Consider the following 25,149-nt stretch of genomic DNA (forward strand, 5'->3'; position numbering starts at 1 on the left):
AATGGCTCAAGCTAGCACAATCAATCAAGATATGAAATAAAAGTAAACTAAGCGCACACACAATACAAGAATTTATAGTGGTTCGATCAAGATAATCTACAAACACTTACGAAGATGACGAAATGATTCCACCATGTATCAAACAAGATTACAAGGTTTTTCCCCAAATCCCTTCTCAAGAACCCTAGCTCCCCTTTGTGCCTCACTCTCAATATTACAAAAGGAAATATGTTTTCCTTTTATCTAGCGTGACTTTTAGGTTACAAGTGAACTAATGGGTTTATGGGCCAAAAACTGGAGCAATCCCAAACAGGATACTAATCCATATTCAAGGCATACATACAACAATAACGTTAGTGATCACTTTACTTTACTGGGACCAAAAATAAAATAACCCCTTTTATCATTGCTACGATTCTTGTAACTTGTTACATAAGAGCTGTCTAAACACAGAGTACGTGAGGTAAATATAATCACAAGAACAATCGCATGGTTTGATATTTTCCCATAGTAGACAACCCATAAAGTTGTAATGTTCTTCAATTTTGACACATCAGGTCAGATGCATGTTAACTCGGTTTTCCTTGAAAAAGCTAGTTTGTGCTATTAAAACCTTCAATAACATATTTCATGAGTCCAGGTATATGAATATTCAACATGTATTCTTTCCAATCTATGTGTTGGGGGCCAAAATCCAACATATCTGCCTCTTCAGATCCGTTCGCTTTCATCCACATTCTCAATTCCTCAGTAACCGAGTCGTCAAAACTGCAAGGATTATTCAAACTTAAACCAATCAAGTTGTATTCCCTCTTCAAGTATATATAAATGCCTTCTCTAGCAGAAAATTGGAAGAGAACTACTTACATTTTCTTAAACAGTAGATAATGTTCATAGAACTCCACCAATCGCTTCGCAACGCTAACTTTTCCTTCCTAATAAAAATAAAATGAAAAATAAGGAAGTGAACTAAGTGTGGGATGTCTTCATCATAATCAAAAGTACCCATTAGTAATGTAACTAACCTTCTTAGGTAACACATAATTGTCATTTATGTGCTGCCGGAAGCTAGCCATGGTGAGGAAGAAAACATGATTAACAATTTCGACAGCATTTCCATGTTTATCCATTAATGGATTTTCACAGAAATACTCACAAGCATATTTAACCACCTTAATGATGTTCATCTTCTCTCGGTTGGCAGAACTACCCAAATGGTAGATATATCGATAATTATGGTTCTCATCTTCTTCGTCATCACCAGACACACTTCTATTGTTACTCTTCATATGATTCATCATCGCTACTATTACAGCATTCACCACCATATCTCCTGGAATCTGTTTCATTTATCCACTCATACTAAGAGTCACAAGCATGTCAAGCAATATAGAATTTTATCCATTTACTTACACATTAGAGCTGTTAGGATTAACTTACAATATCTAGGAAGGACTCATGGTTCCCAAGCAAACACGACAACTTCCCTCTTCCACTATATATCAAGAAGGGGTCAAATTTTTTGCAGTTATCACCCAATAAAACAATTACATGATCAGTATAAACCGGTAATATATTAATAAACTCTCGGATATTTTAGTGTGATTTAGCCCTGTGTGCATGAATGGTTAAATAAAGTGTTTAGAATATATCGAGTAATGATCGAGGATAAGCACATACTTGACGCCTTCTATCCAACCAGGAAATGGTTCTCTGTAGGTAGAACTGACAATTGTAGGCCCTACGATTACAACTGGAATATTTGATTTCAAAGACCGACTAATTATCATCTCTCCCATTGCTTTTGTAATCGCATATGTGTTTGCCATCCATACAATTTAGCTATGTTCACAGAACCGACCGAGTTAGGGTAGGCGGATGACAAGGAAGAAAGAAATCTTAATGTGACATATTAACGTCTATTAAACCTTTCGGCTCCTAGTTCTTTCATTGCAACGGTTTCTTATTTTTTTGAGACTTGTGCAGCCTTGAGTTCCTTCAATCTGTCTCGTACCAACCTCCTCTCTTCATCAATATCCAGGATCTTTGAGGTTTCCTTCATTGTTTGACTTGTATCAAAAGGTTTTTCAAGTATAACTCCAGGTGTCTCTCCGGTATGTATGTACGGTGATCAGTCATTTGCATGCACACATGGATACGTTCACCAGTGGAAGATGTTAGTAATGGATACAAAATTATGGATTTTTGGTGCTGTGCATATATGTATTTTTTTTTTATGTAGATACGTAACAAAAAAATAATTTTTTTAAGCTCACCACTTACCAGCAGATATATGGAGAATCATCTCTAGATTCTCACACTTCTCTGCGAAATCTAAAACATGCTTGGCTCCCATTTTATTCACATCTAGCGCCATATCGTATCTTAAGAAAATTCACAGTAACTGGAAGTTAAAAAAGTCTATAACAAGTAAATGAAAGGTGGTTTGGATCATTCGTGCTGATGCGATACCTTTTGTCGAGATTCGTAGTTGCAGTAAAGTTGGCAACAATTTCAACTTCTTTACGTATCTTCTTCCTCAAAGTAGAGTCTTTGATTCCCAAATTCTGTAAACTGATGTCGCCAAAAACAAGTGTTACCTTTTCTGAAATAAAAGAATCAAATCCAAGACCATGTTTTCCCTTAAACTCTAAATACTTATTTTCTTGTCACCTACAAAACCGCATCAACAAATCACATTATATCATTATCTTCGTTTTGAAATGTATACAATCACATTTAAAAAAATCAACGAATTCATACATCATTATGCATATATTGAGTATCCGGAGATGCATTAGCAGGTCTTAAAAGCAGAAAAAGTTGCTTCATATTTGGCTGAACCCTAAGTAACTTCTCCACAAACACTGCATAAGAATTGATGAATTAACATGAACTCACAGAATTTGAATAATTAAATTAAAAAAGTTACCATTTACCATTGGAAAAGATAATAACTAATTAAAAACCAATATCTAGGTTAATGTATTATTACTTTTAGATAAAAACCCAGTTGAACCAGTGACAAGAATGCTCTTGTTATCAAGTGATTGTACAATCCTATTCAATTCCATTGTTTATTTTTCTGTGTTACCCAGAGCTATGAAAAGACCGGGAACCACCACGTCCATATTTATAGATGCAATGGATGGCGTTATATTTTTCAATGATTCTATCCAGCCTGCCTAGTACACATCAAATGACTCAAGTCTGGAAATAATTTCTCCTAACACGTGGATTAGGTGGATATAGAAAAACATTAAAACAATTTCTCCCAACACGTGGTATTGGTGGATGAAAGTAATTTTTTTTTTTTTTTTTTTTTTTTTTTTTTTTTAAAAAACAAAGTTCTTTTCAAAACTCGCCAGCACCAAATTTTTTACCGATCAAAAAAATAAATAATAATAACTGGCAATGTGATGTAACCCTTTCTTCATCTTAGAGCACAAGGACCACAACCTCCCTAACTACCCCACGACAACGACCATGCCACCACTTTATTCCGTTTCTTTCTGATTGAAAATGGTACTTTAATTATAATATCATTATTTATAGATTGAGATCCATCTTTAAACTTGTACCGGTTCATCTGGCAAAAGTATCTAATCATCAAATACAAAAAATCATGGTTTTAGTGTCAGTAGTGGTTCAATCAGTATAATACTATAACCCCCTACTATATAGGTTCAACATACAGAAAAATAACTTAAGCAGCACAACTGCTACTTCCAAGAAAGAAAGAAAAGAAAAACAAACAAGCCAGACTCAAAAGCTGCTTAATGAATTAGAGCCTCATAGTTATGAAAAACTATGTTCAGAGTAATGAAGGGATTACTTATATTGGCAGCATGTTTGGTTCAAGGAATTGAATTCTTGGTAATCCAATTTCAGGGAAATGTGGACGATTCTTTGAACCAAACAACAGAAATCAATGCTGTGATAGTAAAATATGGGGATTTTGATAAAATACACCCCGTGGGATTAATATTTCTTAAAATACACACTTTTTTTTCTTCAAAATTGCTAAAATACACCCTCCATCCAAAATTCTGTTAAGGCCCGTCATATCGTTGTAGTCCATATCCAACCATACATTTATTAAAACTGATCAACGGCTAAGGTCCATTCTGAATAAGAAAATTACTGACATGCCCTTAGATGCCCGTGAATAAAATTGATGTGCACGTTTCTCTCTTCACCCTTTTTTCTATCTATCTGTCTCTCTTTCTTTCTTCTTATTCTTCAGTTTGGAAACTGTTGTGTGGATAATCATCATTTTCATTCAACTAATTATAGTGAATCATATTAATTGATGGGCGTGTTTTACCATATTTAATCATAAATATCTTGATCAAATAAGGTTTTCTTACCAATTTGGGGTTTTTCCTACAATTGGATGTTTAGATTTCAATTCGTATGATTTAAGTCATGGGTTTGTTGTAATTATGTCAATTTTGGGATTATCAACTTGAATTGACTTCTTAGGGTTTTGATTTAGTTTGATTCAGAAATTGGGTTTTCAATTGGGGGTTTTGACACATATTTAATCAGCGGGGATTATGAAATTGAGATTTGACGCTTTCAGATTTTCAATACCCATTCATTCCCCTTAACTTTTTTTCTTCTGTTTTCAATGTTTGGTTGATTTTGATATCTATTCACAATTTCTATTTTGGTATATCAAAGTTTGTATACCAACAATGCCTGTTCAATTTCAATATGTTGATCTTGGTGCTAGAATGTGTATTGCAACCAAAAACGATTTGTATAGGCAAGCATTACCTGAGCGTTGGACTTGTGGTTGCAAGTGATGCGAGAATAGAGGTAATAATAGTAGGTACCTGTAAATCACAAGGCAATAAAAGAAATGTCCACATGAAAAGAGACAACTAACGTCTCAGGTTGTTTACATACGAACTGGATTAATGGATTCTCTGCACGCAAGCCACAATCTGAACTACCAACTTAAGCAATCTGTTCATACATCAAGGATAATTGTCTATAGTCTTTCAATAAGGTACTCAGAAGAAGACTCATCAGAGTATTAACAACAGACTTGTTCTGGTAATGGAAAGTGGGAAATACACAGTTATGCTCCTACGCCTCTAATCCCAGCAGGATGCTACGTACTTGATTCCCTTAGCTGATATCACCCATAACTAAGAGTTGCTATGACCCAAAGTCGAAAACTTTAATAAACAAATCTGTATCACACAGAAAAGTCTACGGTAATTGATAAATCCGTCTCCCACGAATATACCTACGAGTTTTGTTCCGTATTTTGATAAATCAAGGTGAACAAGAACCAATCAATAAACCGGTCTTATATTCCCGAAGAACAGCCTAGTATTATTGATCACCTCACAATAATCTTAATCGACGCAGCGAAAAAAGATATTTTGGAATCACAAACGATGAGACGAAGTGTTTTTGATTACTTTTCTATCTTGCCCATCGGAGATATAAAATCTCAATCCAATTATTTCAATTGTACTCATACGATAGAAACAACAAGATCAGATCACACAACTACAAGAAAAGTAGTATCGGTCTGGCTTCACGATCCCAATGAAGTCTTTAAGTCGTTAACCTGGTTAGAAGAAGAAACCAAAGGTTAAAGGAGAATCGACTCTAGTTATGCAACTAGTATCACATGTAAGGTGTGGGGATTAGGTTTTCTAGTTCCTAGAGTTCCCTCTTATATAGTTCTCAAATCAGGGTTTGCAATCAATGTTAGATTGGTAAGAAAGCATTCAATATTCACCGTTAGATGGAAACCTGATTATATTCGAGCTAATATTTCTCAACCGTTGGATCGAAAACTTAGCTTGTTACACACAAATGAAATGTCCAATTTTGGGTTTACGAACCGTTCCAAAACATAAACATTTGTTGGTTCAACACTAGTTAACCAAATGGTTAGCCATATGATTACTTTCATATCAACCATATTCTTCTTCACCATAACTAGTTCAAATGACTCAAATTAACTAGTTAGAGAGTTGTTCAATTGCTTAGATCTTATGTAACTACACAAGACACAATCGAAGCAAAAACGGTTTGATTCACTCGAATCGGTTCATGAACTTTATAGCCACGGTTTGCAAAAGCATTCCTTAGTTTAAATAAACATGAGTTCAAGAACAACCGGTTTTAGATATAACCTGCTCAATTTCGCGGACTGGGTTCACGGACTTAAGCTCATGGAAGGAGTTCACAAACTCCAGCAGAAATTCTCGGGTCGAGAACTTCCACCAGTTCGCGGACTTGGCTCACGCCACTTCCATTTCTCTTGATCAACAAAGTTCACAAACTTTGGTTCAAGAAATAAGGACTCATACATATATGTGTTTCCACAACAATGCTTATATCCTACCAATGGTTATGTAATCTAAACTCTCATTTCAATCATTGAAACATTCTCAGAGGACGGATATAGCCGTTATTCACAGACCATTTTTCGTCAGAGCAATTTTCAAAGTGATTGAAACATAACATGACTTTCGTCACTAGGTAAAGATGAATTCGGCTAAAGCGAAAGCTTACCAACACATATTTCGAGAAATAGATAGGCAAGATAAACTCGGCTCGAAATAACAAATGTGCATAATGAAAGTCTATATATCAAAACGACTTTTATCTCAAGAGTAGAAGATAGAATAGATAGACTTTTGAGTGACAGATAAGTTCAAGTCTCCACATACCTTTTAGTCGATGAGGATCCACCAGTTCCTTGAGTAGTCCTTCGTCTTGTATGATGATTGCCATGGAGTTCTTGAGCTCAATTACACTTTCTATCCTAGTCCGAGACCTTTAGCTATGTAGGCTAGAAATCAAGACTTATAGTTTTGATCACTAACATTGACAAACATGCTTGATATAGCAACACATGCGAGTTCGACCGAGCAATGCTCTAACAATCTCCCCCTTTGTCAATTTTAGTGGCAAAACTATTAATACATATGGAATATAAAAAATAAATAAATAAATAAACTTTTGTAGCTCCTATTCCACATGCCCAATCTTCAACATTACTCGAAATCTTCGTCACTTCCAAGTACTCCAATGATCCCAAAGGTTGTAAGTTTAGCATCATCGTTGTTGAAATCCGTAGCTATAACAATAAGAAAACAGTAGTTCTCAATCATTGTTATACAATGTCATGGTATCATTACACAACGTCAAAGATCAATTGTATCACAACTTCAACAATACTATGGTGATATGTATCACTCCCCCTTAGTCAATACTCCATCTCACATGGAAACCACTCCCCCTTACATAATGATCCGAAAACCATATGTATTTGTAGTATGAACTACATATCAATTCTCCCCCTTCTTGTCAATAAAATTGGCAAAGGTACAAGAACGGGATCCAAATGGAATTTACGAAAGAGACATTTCTTGACCAAAAGAAAGCAAGAATATCAACTTGTTCTTTAGATGCAATCATAAAGCCGAAGCTAAATGCATTCATCAAGGAGTTTATAAAGATACAAGATAACCCCTATAATATTCCACAGCCGCACTCCCCACAAAGATATGACAATTAAGAGCAAGTTCAAAAGAACTCTCCCCCATTAAATGTCATTCCCGAAAGAACAACAAGAGCGACCTTAATTTCGAAAGAAAAGAAGGATTTCTTTGGACATAACAAATCACATACAAGTATGAATTTGAATCCAAAAATTTCAATTAAATTAACCACAAGAGAACCCATGATTAATTTGATCGACAAATGCTCAAACATAAGTGAACTTATGGAGACTTAGAAAATACAATTAGATTAATCACAAGAGAACCCATAATTAATTCAAATTTAAATACACAACCAAATTAATCACAAAAGTAATCAATTTAATTGGTCATGTTCGACATAAGAAAACTTACGGAGCAACAACTAAATAACCAAACAAGATGATTAACTTAGTTGAAAATGCTCGACATAAAGTACCTTACGGAACAACAACATAGCTGATAAAGAATAATCAACTTGGTTATTTAATGCTCAACATAAGACACTTTACGGAGCCTCACAGTAATACATATAATATGGATCAGGGAAGATCAATTATTGCGAAATACACAAGGATTCATTCTATTTTCCATCACTATTTGCACAATGATATACAATAGACATAATCCTTGCAAACAAAAGATTTTGACCTATCTTCCATTAATAATTGTCAATATAGGCTTAACTTTGTATTTGTCAAATACGTTCATTCTTTTATCAATACATGCATATCGACACGAAAGACTTTCTTTTGACAAGATATGGGACGGTCAAGTTCACGGACGTAAACACACAAATCCCACATAATTGCAATATAAAACCATAAAATTAATACTGCAAAATCATCTTCCAAACAAGTTTAGAATTTAAACCACTAAATCTAAAAATGAAGATGAAAACGTTGGAATAGCTATGTGTAATCACAATATGGCTATTCCAACTCGAGTTATTCTTCTAAGAAAAATAAAATAAAAGATTTACTAGCAATAAAAACTCCTATAGAGAACATGATCTGAAAAACACTAGATCTGGTAGCAACCGAGATTGAACATGGACGAGCTCATCAGATGCTTTCTTCAGTTCATTTTTCAAAAACTCAAGATTCCTTGTTGCAATTCCGAGTTGTTCACGACGACTTCAAATCTTGAAGAAGATTTCCTACCAGTTGTGATGATATTTGAAATTGGTAGTTTGTTTTCATGATCAATGGCATGATGCATGTTATGAAAGGATTCTCATGAAACTCGATAGTCTTCCCTTCTTTGACTTGTCATCTTCGTTTCCATTCATTGTGCACACCAAATTGGTAAACCCTTTGACCCTTTCAGAACGTGTAACACGGATGACACCCAAGTATAAAATACGTTCCATGGAAAACCCTAGGAAACTTGTACACGTTCGTGTGGGTCAGGAGTTCGTGTACTGGTGGTCACGGCCTTAAGATGTGACCAAAAGAAGAATGGAGTTCGAAAGTCATGAAAAATAGTTGAGAACCAACTATTTAGAGGAAGTACACGCACACAGGAAAAAAATTCTCAAGGACAAAAGATCATGATTATCTACAAGAGAGAAACTGGAGCGAAGCTCAACAAAATTCAAAGATCAAAAAAATAACAAGAAGAGAAAAAAATACAACTTCGACAACACTTCTCAAGACACGCTTCTTGAGAACAATGAGAATCCTTCTTAAATTAAAAGAGGGATGTTGTATTGGGCAGTCATGGTGTATTAGGATGAGCATTTTGCTCATCAATTTTGACTTCTTCCTTTTCTCCTTCAGAAGGATTTAGAGACAAATCACATGACATAGTTGAAGGAGTTTTATTAAGAGAGGAACTAGGAGTACCTAAGTCAATCGCTTTCCATGATTTTTTGATGCCCCGTTTGAGCCTGTTTATGCTTACCTTTAGTTCTGAGACTCGATTACTGATATGTAAGCAATCTGGAGCTGAACTCTTGGAACTGCGGCCTTCTCCAGGGAGAGACAAGAAACTTGACTTTTCTTTCTTTCTCCTATGTCTTTTCTTGCTTTCAGAGTTATATAAGAAGTCAGTTACTCTTCGACTATTCTTCCTTCTACCATTTTTCGTTTCAAAAGCACAATTAAGAAAAAACTTATCATAGTAGTTTTCTTGATCGTCGAAAGTGCCTTTTACTCCAATAATGTGAGAGAGCGGTTTGATAACTTCTTTAGACATCCATGCAAGCATGTTGTGAAGTTTTTCATTCCTTAAACGAAACCGACATCTTCGCTCAGAATGTCCTTTCTTTCCGCAGAAATAGCAGTTAAAGGATTTATTCTTAACCGTTCTCGTGTGAGTAGATTTGGAAGAAGTAGACTCATTGTTTTTAGGTGCATTACCAGCTGCGAAAGTTTTTTCACATGAAGAATTATCAACAGCCTTAACAAAGTTGATCTTACCAGTTTTGCAGCGCCTATTCCTTTATAGCCCAGACCACGTGTATCACGATGTTCTTTACATGCTCCAATCATAGAAGACAATTTTGTAGAGCTAGAATTGAATCTTCTCAGACTCTCTTCCAGTGATTTCACTTTATCAAGAGCAACTGCAAGGTCAGTCTCCAAGGAATTTTTTTTGGCAAGAAGACTAAGTTCTTTATCATCAAAACATTTTTGTTGAGAGTCATATCTTGCTTCAGATTCTGCAAGTTTCTCTTCCAACAAGAATTATTTTTGATAAAGATTATCACATTCAAGTGACTTCATACGTAGCTTTTCCTCAGAATCCTTGAGGATCGATTCGTTAGAACGATTCAAAAATAAACACCTGCGTAACATCTTCTCAACTTCTTGTTTTCTCGGCAGAGAGGAGTCAGAAGAGGTGAGACATGAGAAGTTGTAATCTTCTTCATATTCCACGAATCCATAAACTTAACATACTCTGAGACTTCCTCATCAACATCTCTATCAATATACGAATTACCTTCATCAGAAAGTTCATTCAACTGTTCTTCTAGGAGAGTTTCCCAATCAACAGTTTTTACATCAAGAGAATGTTTAGATATTGACTTATATATGACAGTTCTCTCAGGTGAATCCAAGCGTTTAGAAACATCTGGTAATTTCTGAACTGGTACGTTATTAGAGATAGATTCGTCCATAATCAGATCGCTACAAACACAGCTTGTAAGGTCTTGAACGTGTTTGCCTGCTCTGATACCAACTGAAAAAGTGGGGGTACAACAACCACACCCAATATTTCTCTTAGCAATCTGTATGGACAAAATTCAATATACTTTCTAGAGAATCAACTAGATAGTCAGACTCAGTCTAGATAAAAAGTATATCAAAGAGTTTATATCTCAATCTCTCGATATGATATATACTCAAGCAAATAGAAATCTGCTAGTCTTTATCAAATACTAGAGAGATAACTTGGATGCCACCAAAGACCAATATCCAAGTGTCAATCAATTTAAATCAACAACCAAAAGGTCGGATATTCTAATTGATTGAACAACGCACAACCTTTATATTTCAATTATATAAACAAATATAATGCGGAAAAGAAATAACACAGACACCATAATTTTGTTAACAAGGAAACCGCAAATGCAGAAAAACCCCGGGACCTAGTCCAGATTGAACACACTGTATTAAGCCGCTACAAACACTAGCCTACTCCAAATTAACTTCGGTCTGGACTGTAGTTAAACTCCAATTAATCTCACACTGATCCAAGGTACAATTATGCTCCTACGTATCTGATCCTAGCAGGATGCTACGTACTTGATTCCCTTAGATGATCTGACCCACAACTAAGAGTTGCTACGACCCAAAGTCGAAGACTTTAATAAACAAATTTGTATCACACAGAAAAGTATACGGTAATAGATAAATCCGTCTCCCACGAATATACCTACGAGTTTTGTCCTGTCTTTTGATAAATCAAGGTGAACAGGAACCAATCAATAAACCGATCTTATATTCCCAAAGAACATCCTAGTATTATTGATCACCTCAAAATAATCTTAATCGACGCAACGAAAAATATATTGTGGAATCACAAACGATGAGACGAAGTGTTTGTGATTACTTTTCTATCTTGCCTATCGGAGATATAAAATCTCAAGCCAATTATTTCAATTGTGCTCGTACGATAGTAACAACAAGGTCAGATCACACAACTACAAGAAAAGTAGTATCGGTCTGGCTTCACAATCTCAATGAAGTCTTTAAGTCGTTAACCTGGTTTAGAAGAAGAAATTAAAGGTTAAAGGAGAATCGACTCTAGCTACGCAACTAGTATCACACGTAAGGTGTGAGGATTAGGTTTCCCAGTTTCTAGAGTTCTCCCTTATATAATTTTCAAATCAGGGGTTGCAATCAATATTAGCTTGGTAACAAAGCATTCAATATTCACCGTTAGATGAAAACCTGATTAGATTCAAGCTAATATTTCTCAACCGTTGGATCGAAAACTTAGGTTGTTACACACAAATGAAGTGTCCAATTTTGGGTTTACGAACCGTTCCCAAACATTAACATTTGTTGTTTCAACAATAGTTAACCAAATGGTTAGCCATATGATTACTTTCATATCAACCATATTCTTCTTCACCATAACTAGTTCAATTGACTCAAATTAACTAGTTAGAGAGTTGTTCAATTGCTTAGATCTTACGTAACTTCACAAGACACAATCGAAGCAAAAAAGGTTTGATTCACTCGAATCGGTTCATGAACTTTATAACCACGGATTGCAAAAGCATTCCTTAGTTTAAATAAATATGAGTTCAAGAACAACCGGTTTTAGATATAACCTGCTCAATTCGCGGACTGGGTTCGTGGACTTAAGCTCATGGAAGGAGTTCACAAACTCCAGCAGAAATTCTCGGGTCGAGAACTTCCGCCAGTTCGCGGACTTGGCTCATGCCACTTCTATTTCTCTTGATCAACAAAGTTCACAAACTTTGGTTCAAGGAATAAGGACTTACACATATATGTGTTTCCACAACAATGCTTATATCCTACCAACGATTATGTAATCTAAACTCTCATTTAAATCATTGAAACATTCTCAGGGGACGGATATAACCGTTATTCACAGACCATTTTTCGTCAGAGAAATTTTCAAAGTGATTGAAATATAACATGACTATCGTCACTAGGTAAAGATGAATTCGACTAAAGCGAAAGCTTACTAACACATATTTCGAGAAATAGATAGGCGAGATAAACTCGGCTCGAAATAGCAAATGTGCATAATGAAAGTCTATATATCAAAACGACTTTTGTCTCAAGAGTATGAGATAGAATATGTAAGGACCCTCAAGTTCGTCAACGCTATTAGACTAGTCAAAAGACGTCTTAGCCGCTAATAAATCGATTAGTCTAACATGAACATTAGTTAATATAAATTAATCTAACAACGATCTAGATACGAAACTAGTATCGTTAATATAACTCGAAAAGTTACGCATAATGGACTACTCGAACGTGTCATTTGGATACCGGTCGAAGAAGATATCTTCAGAACCTTGTGAAGGGAAAAATAGTCATTTGTGATTTAGCCGACCCGGATGCCCTTATCCTTTTCAGGAGTTTCCCTATAACCAAATTTGGTCTTATCTACCTAATTGAGAGGATAAACTCGTATCCCTTTTCTTCTTCTCTTTTATTCTTCTTCTTTCTTATTTCTTCTTCTCTTTCTTTTCTTCTTTTGTGCTTCTTCTTTCTCTTTCCTGTCGAGCTCAATTCGAAGAATTGAGTTTGTTATCGTGTGAGAAATTTATAGAAGCCTGTTAGTATGTTGAATCGAAGGTGCATGTGTTTGTTCTGTGGTTGGTTTAGCTCGGGAGTAGGAACACTGGGTATTGTTGTGAATTGAGTTAGGGTTTCTAGAGAGGATTGAATTTGTGAGAGGTTGAGGGTGAAAATGAGCTTTAGATGATGGGTTTTCAATATTGAGAACAAGGAAGAAGAATTATTCATTAAATCGACGAATTAGGCTTTCTCAGGTTGAACTGGAAGTCGATTTGTGATGAATAAGAAGAATTTATGAGTAGGTTTAATTGATTGAGGATCGAGATGGGGATAATTAGATGTTATGGAGTTATTATTGAGGAAATCTTGAGGAAATGAAGAGTTGGGGGTTTTACGGGAAAGCTCAGGGAAGATTAAAAAGAGGAAGTTGTTGTTTTTAGAAGATTGAGTTAAGGTTGGGTTTGCTCTGAATTGAAGTTTAGTTGGATGTATTGGGTTAATTTCAATTGTGTGAGAAATTGAATCAGAAATTAGGGTTTTTGAGAATTGAAGATGGTGATGAAGGTTGTTGGGTTGTTGTTAGCTTTGAGATGATTACTCAGTTGGGTCAAGAGAAGGAGGAATCTGATTTCAATTTGCATGAGTGGAATTATTGGAGGTAAATGTTCTTATTAGATAACTTAGTAATGTTATTTGATTTTCATTTATGAGTTTATAAGTTTGTTAATTGTAATAAGAATTAAGATGATACAAGAATCAGTGGTTGTGTTGAATTTGGTAGATGACTGACATGTGAGTTGAGGTTTAGCTGAACCGAAATGGCTTGGATGTGAATCTACATGGATGATTGAGGTTATTGGTGAAGTGAAATGGTTAGTTGTGGTTGTATTGATATGGAATGAAGCTGTGTCTAGCGGTGGTTAGAGTTATGTTGTTATACATGGCATGTTTTGATGGATGTGGTGGTAGCTGTGTATGATTGTATTACAGTTGGTGGTGCAAGTGGTTGTTATATGTGCTGAGAAGAACTGAAATGTATGGTAATAGAGGAATGATGAGACATGAATTAGAGCTGTTGGCGATGCTGTAATGTTGGTGGTGGTGATTATGAGAGTCTCAGATAGTAATGAATGTTACTGAGATGGAGAAGATGTGTTAAATGACATACGTAATCTGTTTGAAATAGAATTGTTGTTGAAGATGAAATGGATAAGGTTTGGAACTGACGATGTCACAGGTTGTTGGAGATTGAGTTAATAATGGTGCTGGTTCTGTAATTGTTGATGTTGTAGCGTGGGATGAATGTTACAGTTGTAACTAATGGGTTGTAAAGGTTATGTTTGCAGTAAAGAACTAGCAGTGATGAAACTGTGAATGACAAGGCCATGGTGATGTTGAGTTATGTATTTGTGGTGTTGAGAACTGGTTATGATTGTGTTGTTTGATTTGAACTGAGGTTGATGTGGGTTGGTTATCAAATTCATTGAGAGAGATAAAGCTTGAAAAAGCGGGGGTCTAACAACACCACCCAATAATTCGATTAGCAATCTGTATGGACAAACTCCGAAATACTTTGCTAGAAAATCAACCAGACAGTCAGACTCAATCTAGATTAAAGTATCTCAAGGAGGCAATATCTCTCACTTGTTTTGATTTACTCAAGCTAAAACAATAGCGAGTCTTTAATCAAACACAAGGAATAACTTGGACGGTACCAAAGACCAATATCCAAGGATCAATCAATATCAATCAACAACCAAAGGTTGGATTTCCAATTGATGATCTTAACGCACAACCTGTATTATTTTAATTATATAAAATATAATGCGGAAAAGAAATAACACAGACACCAGAAGTTTTGTCAACGAGGAAACCACAAATGCAGAAAAACCCCGGGACCTAGTCCAGATTGAATACACATTGTATTAAGCCGCTACATACACTAGCCTACTACAAGCTAACTTCGGACTGGACTATAGTTGAACCCCAATCAGTCTCCCACCGATCCAAGGTACATTTGTACTCCTACGCCTATGATCCCAGCAGGAAACCGCGCAGTTGATTTCCTTAGATGATCTCACCCACAACTAAGAGTTGCTGCAACCCAAAATCGCAGACTTGATAATAAACAAATGTGTCTCACACAGAAAAGTCTATCAAAGGATAAATTTGCCTCCCACAGAAAAACCCTAGGTTTTTGTTCCATCTTAAGATATAAAATCAAGGTGAACATGAACCAATTGATAATCCGGTCTTATATTCTCGAAGAACAACCTAGATTAATCAATCATCTCTCAACAATCCTTCTTGACTACACAAGCGGTTTGTCGAGGAATCAAAAACAGTGAGACGAAGATGTTTGTGACTTCTTTATCTTGCCTATCGGAGAATTCTCACGATCTCAAGCCAATCAAAGATTTTACTCGTACGATAGAAGATGCAAGATCATATCACACAACTATGATAAAAGTAGTATCGGTCTGGCTTCACAATCCCAATGAAGTCTTTAAGTCGTTAACCTGGTTTTAGAGAAGAAAACCAAAGGTTAAAGGAGAATCGACTCTAGCGAGCGCACTAGTATCACACAGACGTGTGGGGATTAGTTTTGCCCAATGCTAGATGTCATCTTTATATAGCCTTCAAATCAGGGTTTTGCTTTAGTTACAAAGCAATCCATATCCACAGTTAGATGAAAACCTGATTTAGATTCAAGCTAATATTTCTCAACCGTTAGATCGAAAACTTAGCTTGTCACACACACTTGGGTAGACGTTTACTGGGTTTGTGAAAACCATGCCCAAACGTGTACGTGTATGTTGGTTCAACATAGTAACCCAAAAGGTTAACCATATGAGCATTTCATATTAACCTAGTTCTTTTTCACCATAACTAGTTCAATTGACTCAAATGAACTAGTTAGAGAGTTGTTCAATTGCTATGAGATCTTAAATAACTACACAAGACACAATTGAAACAAAGATGATTCGATTCGATGAATCGGCTCATGAACTTTATAGTCACGGTTTGCATAAAGCATTCCTTAGTAATTTAAGTTTCATGTTCAGAGCACATCTTTAGATCATAACCACTTAAGCTCACAAACAAGTTCGCGGACTTAAGGCAACCGGCAGAGTTTTCCAAACTCAGCAGAAAATCTCGGCAAAGAGACTTCCGCCAGTTCGCGGACTAGGTTCGTGGACTAAACACACAAACGAGTTTTTGGAAAATCCCAGCAGAAATTTTCGGTAAGAGAACTTCCGTCAGTTCGCGGACTGAGTTCGTGGACTGGGTTCGCAGACTTTGCAAAGCCAATTCCTCCGGTTTCTCTTAATCAACAAACTTCGAAAACTTCGGATTAAGGAATACATGGTTATGTAATCTAAACTCTCATTCCAATCATTGAGACATTCTCAGAGGACGTTATATAGCCGTTATTCACAGACCGTTTCACGTCAGAGCTATTCTCAAAGTAATTGAAACTTTTCATGACTTTCGTCACTAGGTGAAGATAAACTTGATCAAAGCGAAACGATTTACCAACACACGATTTCGAGAAAAAGATAAGTAGTGAATACTCAGCTCGAAATTTCAAATGTGTAAGATCCATTCTATATAGCATACGACTTTTTGTCTCATAAGAAGTAAGAGATAGAATATATAGACTTTTGAGTGATAGATAAGTTCAAGTCTCCACATACCTTTTTGTTGATGAAGTTCCACGATTCCTTGAATAGATCTTCGTCGTTGTATGATGAATTGCCATGAAGTCCTTGAGCTCAACTACACTTTTCTATCCTAGTCCGAGACTTAGCTATAATAGACTAGAAATCAAGACTCATAGTTTTGATCACTAACATTGACAAACATGCTTGATATAACAACGCATGCGAGGTTGACCGAGATATGCTCTAACAAATCTGAGGTTGAGCTTAGTTGGATAGTGATTGTAGAGTTGTAGATAATGTCCATGTGAAAGCTTGGGACTGCTCTTGTAGGTAGGTTATGTTGTTTTTTGTAATTCAATTTAGAGTTATAATTTAGATTGATTGAATTGATGTATTGAATAGATTGAAATTGAACTGGAATCAGAGTTGCACCTGTGTGAGAAGCTTTGGCCTGAGCAATGGCTCTGGCCTGTGCAAGAGTTTTGGCCTTGTTCCATTCATCCTAGCTAGGTATCCGGCTCTAGTTGACTTAGTCAATCTGACTGAGTCGAATCAGTTTGACTCACTGAGTCACTAGACCTGAGTTAATGACCAGTTGACTCGCTTGACCCTGGACTTGACCTTGGATGGACATGGACTGTTAGTTGACCCTTTGACCGTCAGTGACTATTAGTTGACCCAATTGGGCCAGCACTTGTGTAATGGGCCGAGTCTAGTGGACTTGGGCTTAGTGTCATGTATTCTTAGTTTGATGTTTTGGACTCTTATAGTCTAAATTAGCCTTTGGTTCCTTCTACAAGTTGTAGATATTCATAAGAATTATTTAATAGACTATAGAATCAACCCATTTGAATTGATAACTCTTAGATATGCTAAAGTTAGATAATAAAAGATATAAAACCATCAGTGGGCTTAGAACCGTTAGATAGAATTGTATGATTCTTGTGTGAGCCATTTCTGCTAGATTCTTAGATTGCTTGTGTGATTAACGGTTAGATATTAACAACGATCGATTCAAAGGATGAACCAGTGGATCGTGGATCTCAAGGTAGGCGTGGCTTGTCATCAAAAGAGGTGGGAATACATTTAACTCTTTTGAAACCATTGTTGTTTCTTTTACAAAAGTTTATGTTTAATGAACTCATGCATTGTCTGTTTTTGCATCCCATGTATTGTTTAGTTTGCGTTATGATTATTGTGTTGATTCTTTTAATCTTTCCATGGTTTGGAAAGGACTTGTAATGTTTAGAATGTCATTATGATTTGTTATGGGAAATACGAATTTCCACCTGTGATATATAGGATACGCTCTTTCACATTTATACCTAGTGATTTTATGATATATTGGTCGGCAGTTTGCGAGTTTGGAGTTGTCTACATCCATATATACGATTAGGTGTGGATTTGCGAGTTCGGAATTGCACAACCATATTATACATTGTATGAAGAAGGAGTTTGTCCATATCCATGTTTGTTTATTACAGTGATTTGGTCACTTTTTAATGTTTGGAAAACATGTATTGTTTTCCATGTCTTGCCATGATTTCTTGAAAGTTAAATGTTATTTCTACGAGGCACCCCTTTTAGGGATGATGTACTCACCCATTCCCACTTTCAGTTTCAGAGACAGATCAGAGTTGCGCAGCGAATACTTCGAGGAGTTGATTTTATTAGTTGGTTAACTTCATCTATGTTTATTATGTTGCATATTATATTTGTAAACCAAATGACTATTGTATATATGTATCATTTGAGAGAAGTTTCTTGTATTTATATATTTCTGAGTAGGGCTATTTTTGGGTTAAGTTTTGTAGTAGTTTTCTTAATTGAATGCTTAAGTTTATGATTTCTTTTCTTAGTGCCTCTTATTTAGTTAATCTCTTGGATTAGTTAGATGCTAGCTTTGGGGGCGCTACAGAATAGATAGACTTTTGAGTGACAGATAAGTTCAAGTCTCCACATACCTTTTAGTCGATGAAGATCCACCAGTTCCTTGAGTAGTCCTTCGTCTTGTATGATGATTGCCATGGAGTTCTTGAGCTCAACTACACTTTTTATCCTAGTCCGAGACCTTTAGCTATGTAGGCTAGAAATCAAGACTTATAGTTTTGATCACTAACATTGACAAACATACTTGAGATTGCAACGCATGCGAGTTCGACCGAGCAATGCTCTAACACACGTGGCCAAGTCCATCAAATCAGATATATTGTACTATAACAAAGTGTGATGTATAAGTACTTTGCCTATAAATAAAGAGTAAATCTATGGGGAATTTAGGTTGGATTTTGATATCTTCACTCCGTGAAATATTAGGATTTCCAAATAAATCTTCTATCCTCTTGTATTGTGTTCTACTTTCCGTTAAAAAAATCCCGATTCAAAGTGGACGTAGGTATAATACCGAACCACTATAACTCTTATGTTCAGTTATATAATCATGTTTCTCTTATTATTATGCTTCATATCTTTAACTTCTCAATCTAGATTTAAGGTTTAGATCCTTTGGTTCTATAGCTAGAAAATGGCTATCATGCACAATATGGCGCTAAAAACAGTTGTTCCTCTGCAAATTGAGGTTCTTTAACATCATGTTTATCTTATGTTTTTCATGATTTGTGTCAAAATAAGTGCTTCAATTGACCTTTCTTATCATAGTCGATCTTGAGAGCGCTTAGGTCTATGATCTATAAGCTTGAAGATCGAAAAGAACCTTACAAAGGAAGAACATGACTTGTTATTCTCTCTTACAACTTTTAACTACAGTTAAGGTTTTCCTTTGCACTGCATATTAAATAGTGGAACTTATATTTTTACAAACTCCTCCCTTGACGCGCTGCCTAACTGTTTGTGTGGGAAGCCAACTCGTTGATAGATGAGAGTAATCTAATTAGGTAAAATCTCTTGCGTTTCTTTCATTTAAAGTCTTCATTGGGATCAAGAAGCTTTTAGTAGTACCGCTGATGCAAAACTAAATCGTATTGTTATTTTAGTTTACAATTATTGATTTGATTGACTAACGATATATTTATCCTTCATTCGCTTCTGATATAAGGCAACTCAAGTTTGTTTGAGGATTCACTATTATAGATCTCGTGATTCAAGCTCTGGAGATAGAATTTTTGATCAACCAATGTTAACAAACTTCGTTCTGAGTATGTTGATCATTAATTAGTAGGAATCAAGTTGTTTGTCACTACGGGAAAAACATACTTTGACAACCCCCCACAAGTGTCGTAGTTGATCTACAACGACACTTATCGATGGGTTGCGGAAGGTAGGAGGGGTTGCAGAAGGTCCCCGATTTAGTGCGACTCCGAGCTAAGAGTCGTAAACCTAGTTGTGGTTCAAGTTTGGACTACCTTGTGGTTCAGTTGTGATTCTCTCTCGATTTTATTTTGGAAGCCTAATACAACCTCTACAAGAGTTGGGAATCCGTTTTTCACTATACCTACGCAAGTTGTATGACATCCTTCCACAACAACCTATATGTATTGTAGAAAGCCTTATCACAACAAAAAATAAGGTTGTCAAACTCTACCATAATTTTCTAGAGTTTCTTTCGCAACTCCTATTTATATTGTTATACATGCTTTCACAATATTTGATAAGTGTAGTAAAAGTCAATCACACAACTCCTATTTATATTGTTATACATGCTTTCACAATATTTGATAAGTGTAGTAAAAGGCAGTCACACAACTTCTTTGACTGGTGTGAATAATACTATTACTACTATTGTTATAATGGTTGATAGTTTTTGTACAACCTCTAATATGTGTAGTACAAGTCAATAACACAACTTCTATAAATGCTGTGAATAATATTATTACTACTCTTGTTGTAATGGTTGATTTTTTTTTTTACAACCTTTAATATGTATTGTACAAGTCCATAACACAACATCTATGAATGGCGTGAATATTACCATTACTACTCTTGTTACACTGGTTGAAACAATTTGCACAACCCTTACTTGTATTGTTATACATTGTTTCACAACCTATGCCTTGTGTAGTCATAATCTCTAATACAACAAAGGTTTGTAGTAGTTGAATGTTGACCTACAACCCTTGTTTGGAGTTGTGTGCATAAAACTGAAAAAAAAATCACAGCTGAAACCGAATTGCCGAAAGTAATTCACATTCATATTAAACCTGCCAGTGTAACACATTACATTCATTCAAGTTCACCTTCTAGTGTTAAACACACACATTCACAAAATGGCAGAGAAATAGATGTTTGTTACCAAAAGTTAAAAGTTTCCTGAACACACACCAAGTTAAAGATAAGATAACATGTCTATGAGAACACTACTCAAACACTATTCGATCCTTGGGCCATGGGATAATACTTCCAAAAACATCAGCAACACACTTGAACTCTGAAGTTGGCTTGTAGACATGAGCACCTTCAACATGGGAAATCAACACACACACAGTGTAGGCTCCAAAACCTATTGGCCTCCCATGTATCTCCTGCATCGGATCCGTTTCACTAATTTTCGCATTAGCCACCACCTCTCCTTCCTTGTACCAACTTAGTAACCGGCAAGGTGTAAATATTTCCGGCACTACCTCACTTGATCTGCTGACAGGACTGGGAGTTGAGACTATTCCATTGCAGGGAACAACTATGCTAGTACTAGCCACGTTGTTGCTTGCAACTGGACTGTCAGTGTGAGAGTGGACTTCAGCGCAGACACACTTTGAGCTCTTTTCCTGTAGAAAAAACAAATGTACGGTATGAGTGGCACAGTCATGTTTGAATTCATCAACTATAAAAAGAAAACCAAAAACCAAACCATGAACAAAATATCTTCTCACCTCCAACATCATAAGACGATCATTCATTGCTCTACAGGTTTCCTGACACCCTTGAATGATCAACTTATAGTGATTATTGGCTGCAATATTTTTACGTGTCGCTCCAAACCCCATGCCTTTAAGTCTCACCCCTTTATCTTCACCAAGATCCTTTGTAAGAACATCGTCTGTCAAGGAAGATCCAATACGAGAACCATGCTGTGCTTGAGCTTCTTCAATTTTTCTGTATAAATGTGAAACATATAAGATATTGTTGCATTATTGAAGCACACATAAATTCAAAGAAGGAAGAAGAGAAGATTTCTCACAAAAGCACTTAGAACACTAGGACTTGGTTCCTTTCCTTCACTTGGTTTGTGACATGCTACCCATAAATCAACTCTATCAATCTGTTCAGTTGCATTTTTTTTGCTGCAAAGAAAATGTGAATCCCAGTTAGTTAACAACTTCCACAAATGAAGTCAAGTAAATTGTCTTAATTATTGTTTGGACATGCATCAGTATGCAACACTAATAAGTCAAAATTAGAGCACAAAAGAGCAGGCCATGGAACACACAAAATACTCAATCGAGGGAAGAACATACCATCTTAACCTCCAGTCGGGCGTAACCTTCTCGGCCAATCGTGTGAGGGGTGTTATGCTTTGAACAAATTTCTTGCATTCTGATCCTTTTGACCTGCAAAGGGAAATTGAGCAGTCAATAGACAAATTTCAAATTTTCAAGCATAAAATATAATCATTCATTATATTAGAAACATTTACTCTGAATTCATGCGAGCCTACACGTTTCACAAACGTCTCCCACTCATTGACAGACATGCTCGTAGGAATTAGCTTTGCAAGCCTTTTCTCTCTTTCTTCCTCTTGTAGCTGATCCAAAGCCTCGAGTACCAAACCGGCTTTCCTAGATCGAGACTCTTTAAGATATGCTCCCATTTTGGCAAAATAGTAGTCTTGGTAATGTTCAGGCACAATGAACCGTTGCTGCAAATAAATATAGATCATTTAAGTTAGAATCTGCTATGAGTTAAAGAGTTGTCGACTAATGAAAAGAGTTGAAGAGTTAACAATTAATCATTTTAATTACCTCGACTATCTTCCATATGTTGGCCTTGGCCTGGGGAGGAAAAATTCTCCAATCCTTGTATGTTAACGGAATGTTTCGCCGAACTAACACCCCTAGACAACTTGCCAGCTGCACGGATGGATCACCAGTTGGCTGATCTTTAAAGTTGAAGGGAACTTTGGCTTTTGGATCTGTGCTATCTAACCTCATTGCATGCATCTGCGTTGGTCCACGTGGAACAAACTTTCTTCTCTTTCTTGGTCCCACAACCTCATCTTCCGGCTTATCATCATTCTCCAATTCCTTCCCCACACCAGTCTCATCACCATCATCATTATCTTTTCCTTCATCAGAATCAACATCAGACTCTTCCTCTTGCACGTCCTGGTTAGTATGTAAAATTTCATCATCTTCTTCCTCTTCAAAATCAGAAAAAGTGTCAGTTGGATTCCTGAGTTGAATAGTTGGACATGGGCCAGTACTTGTGTCCAATTTCCGCTTTACTGTCTTGCATTTGGAATTTGCAGCATCTTCTTTAGACTTTGTAGGTGTCAGCACATTCTTCGTCTTAGAAACTAATTTCTTTCGAGTGTATGGAGTTGGTTGTTCAGTTTCAGGTTGTGCACTTGACGGAGGAGTACTGTGTGTAGTACTTTTAGGATTTGTTAGTTCTGCAGCCTCTTTGAACCTTGGTGATGATCGCCTCTGACAAGTATTTGCATCAGTTGGAGATATAGGATCAGTTGGTTCTGCGGACTTGTTCTTTCTCGGTGTTCGGCACTTCGAAGCAAGTGAAGCACTTTTAGATGGAGATGCATTATCAGGTTGGGATTGTTGACTCTTCAGTCCCTTCTTCAGCTGCAAAAACCATATATAACTTAGTTAAAATGAGAAGGTAAAGAATTTTTTTTATGTTAATATAATGAAATTGAGATGAAAAGAGTTTACCTTGATTGGAAACTGCTAGGCATTATTCTTTACTGTTGACTTTTGCATCATTAAATACAAAAGCTTAATTAGTATCTATTGACAACTCAAAGCGAATCACTTACATGAACAAGAGCAACTGAATCATAATGAAATCAGTCTTTACCTTATTCTTTCTCATTGCTGTAAGATTTATTTTCATTAATGAGCTACAAAAACAGAATTCAAAAATAATATCAGTATAACATTATCAATTTACAAAAGCATTATTGGATACCAACTTGGAATAATTTCTAAATGAGCTGGTGCACTCTCTTTCATATGAGTAAGTCGATCGCTTAAGAAGCAATTGTCTCGACCATATGATAGAGAGCGCACTAGCTCTCATCAATCCTTAACCAAATTAAAGTACAAATTAACCAAGCATCATGTTCTTCAATGCAATAAACTAGCAATTTGGTAGCAATAAAGCACAACATAAGAAGAAAAAAACATCCAAGCAACACACAAGTTAAAAACAAGCATCATGTTAAATAAAGCATTATGTTAAACAGAAACAATATCAACCAAGCATCATGTTCTTCTTTACAAACCTAATTAATAACTAATATAACAATTTGGTATCACTAAAGGACAACATAACAACAAAATAACCACCAAGCAACTATTCAACAGATGGTTGGAATACGGAAGCCCTGCACATTCTCAGTTGAGAATGAACCAGGGGATCCGTATTCCAACCACCCGCAATTAGAGATTCACTTGATGGTTACTAGCATGCCATTCAAGCTCCAATTTAAGGTTACTAGCATGTAACAATAAGCAAAAAGAACTAAAATCAAAACAAAATTGCATGCTATTAAAAAAAAATCAAAAATCAGTCAAATTAAAAAGAATCCTAAAACAAAATCAAAAATCCTAGCTAGAATAAACATCATGCATAGATCAACCCATTTAAAGAATACAAATCTAACCATCTAACCATTTATTTTCACATATTATGCATAGATCAATAAAAAAAACCCTAAAATCAGTAAATTTAAAACGGACCCTAAAAAAATTCAAAACAAAATCAAAACAAAATCAAAACAAAAACAGTAAATCCTAGAACACTCAACAAATAATTGCATGTTATTAAAAAAAAAGAACCTAAAAGCTTTTTAACCCTGTAAAATTGCGTGTTAATATTATAAACCCTAGAACAAAAAACTTTAATCAACCAAAGCGAATAAAAGGAAAGAGGGTTTCAGAGATTAATTTGTACCACTATAGAGAGATTTTCTGACGAGGGTTCCATATTTTCTGAGGTTTGAGAGTTTTTCTGTGGATTTGAGGATATGAGTTCTTCTGAGATAAGAGGATATGGTGTTATTTTGATCTTCTAAGATCAAAAATGGTGATATTTTGACGATGTGAA

The 25,149-nt window shown here is 35.8% G+C and overlaps 1 protein-coding gene across 1 annotated transcript; it reads right to left on the reverse strand.

Moving 5' to 3' along the window:
* Positions 1-21,074: 21,074 nt before the first annotated feature.
* Positions 21,075-23,801, reverse strand: LOC113272324. Its single transcript, XM_026522176.1, has 7 exons — positions 23,787-23,801; positions 22,827-23,663; positions 22,502-22,723; positions 22,323-22,415; positions 22,046-22,148; positions 21,738-21,960; positions 21,075-21,632 (listed from the first exon to the last, which is right to left on the reverse strand). The coding sequence occupies exons 1-5, from the start codon at positions 23,799-23,801 to the stop codon at positions 22,131-22,133; spliced, it is 1,185 nt and encodes a 394-aa protein (XP_026377961.1). The 3' UTR covers positions 21,075-21,632; positions 21,738-21,960; positions 22,046-22,130.
* Positions 23,802-25,149: the final 1,348 nt, after the last annotated feature.

The sequence above is a fragment of the Papaver somniferum genome, chromosome 4, assembly GCF_003573695.1.
Source record: "Papaver somniferum cultivar HN1 chromosome 4, ASM357369v1, whole genome shotgun sequence".
NCBI lineage: Eukaryota > Viridiplantae > Streptophyta > Magnoliopsida > Ranunculales > Papaveraceae > Papaver > Papaver somniferum.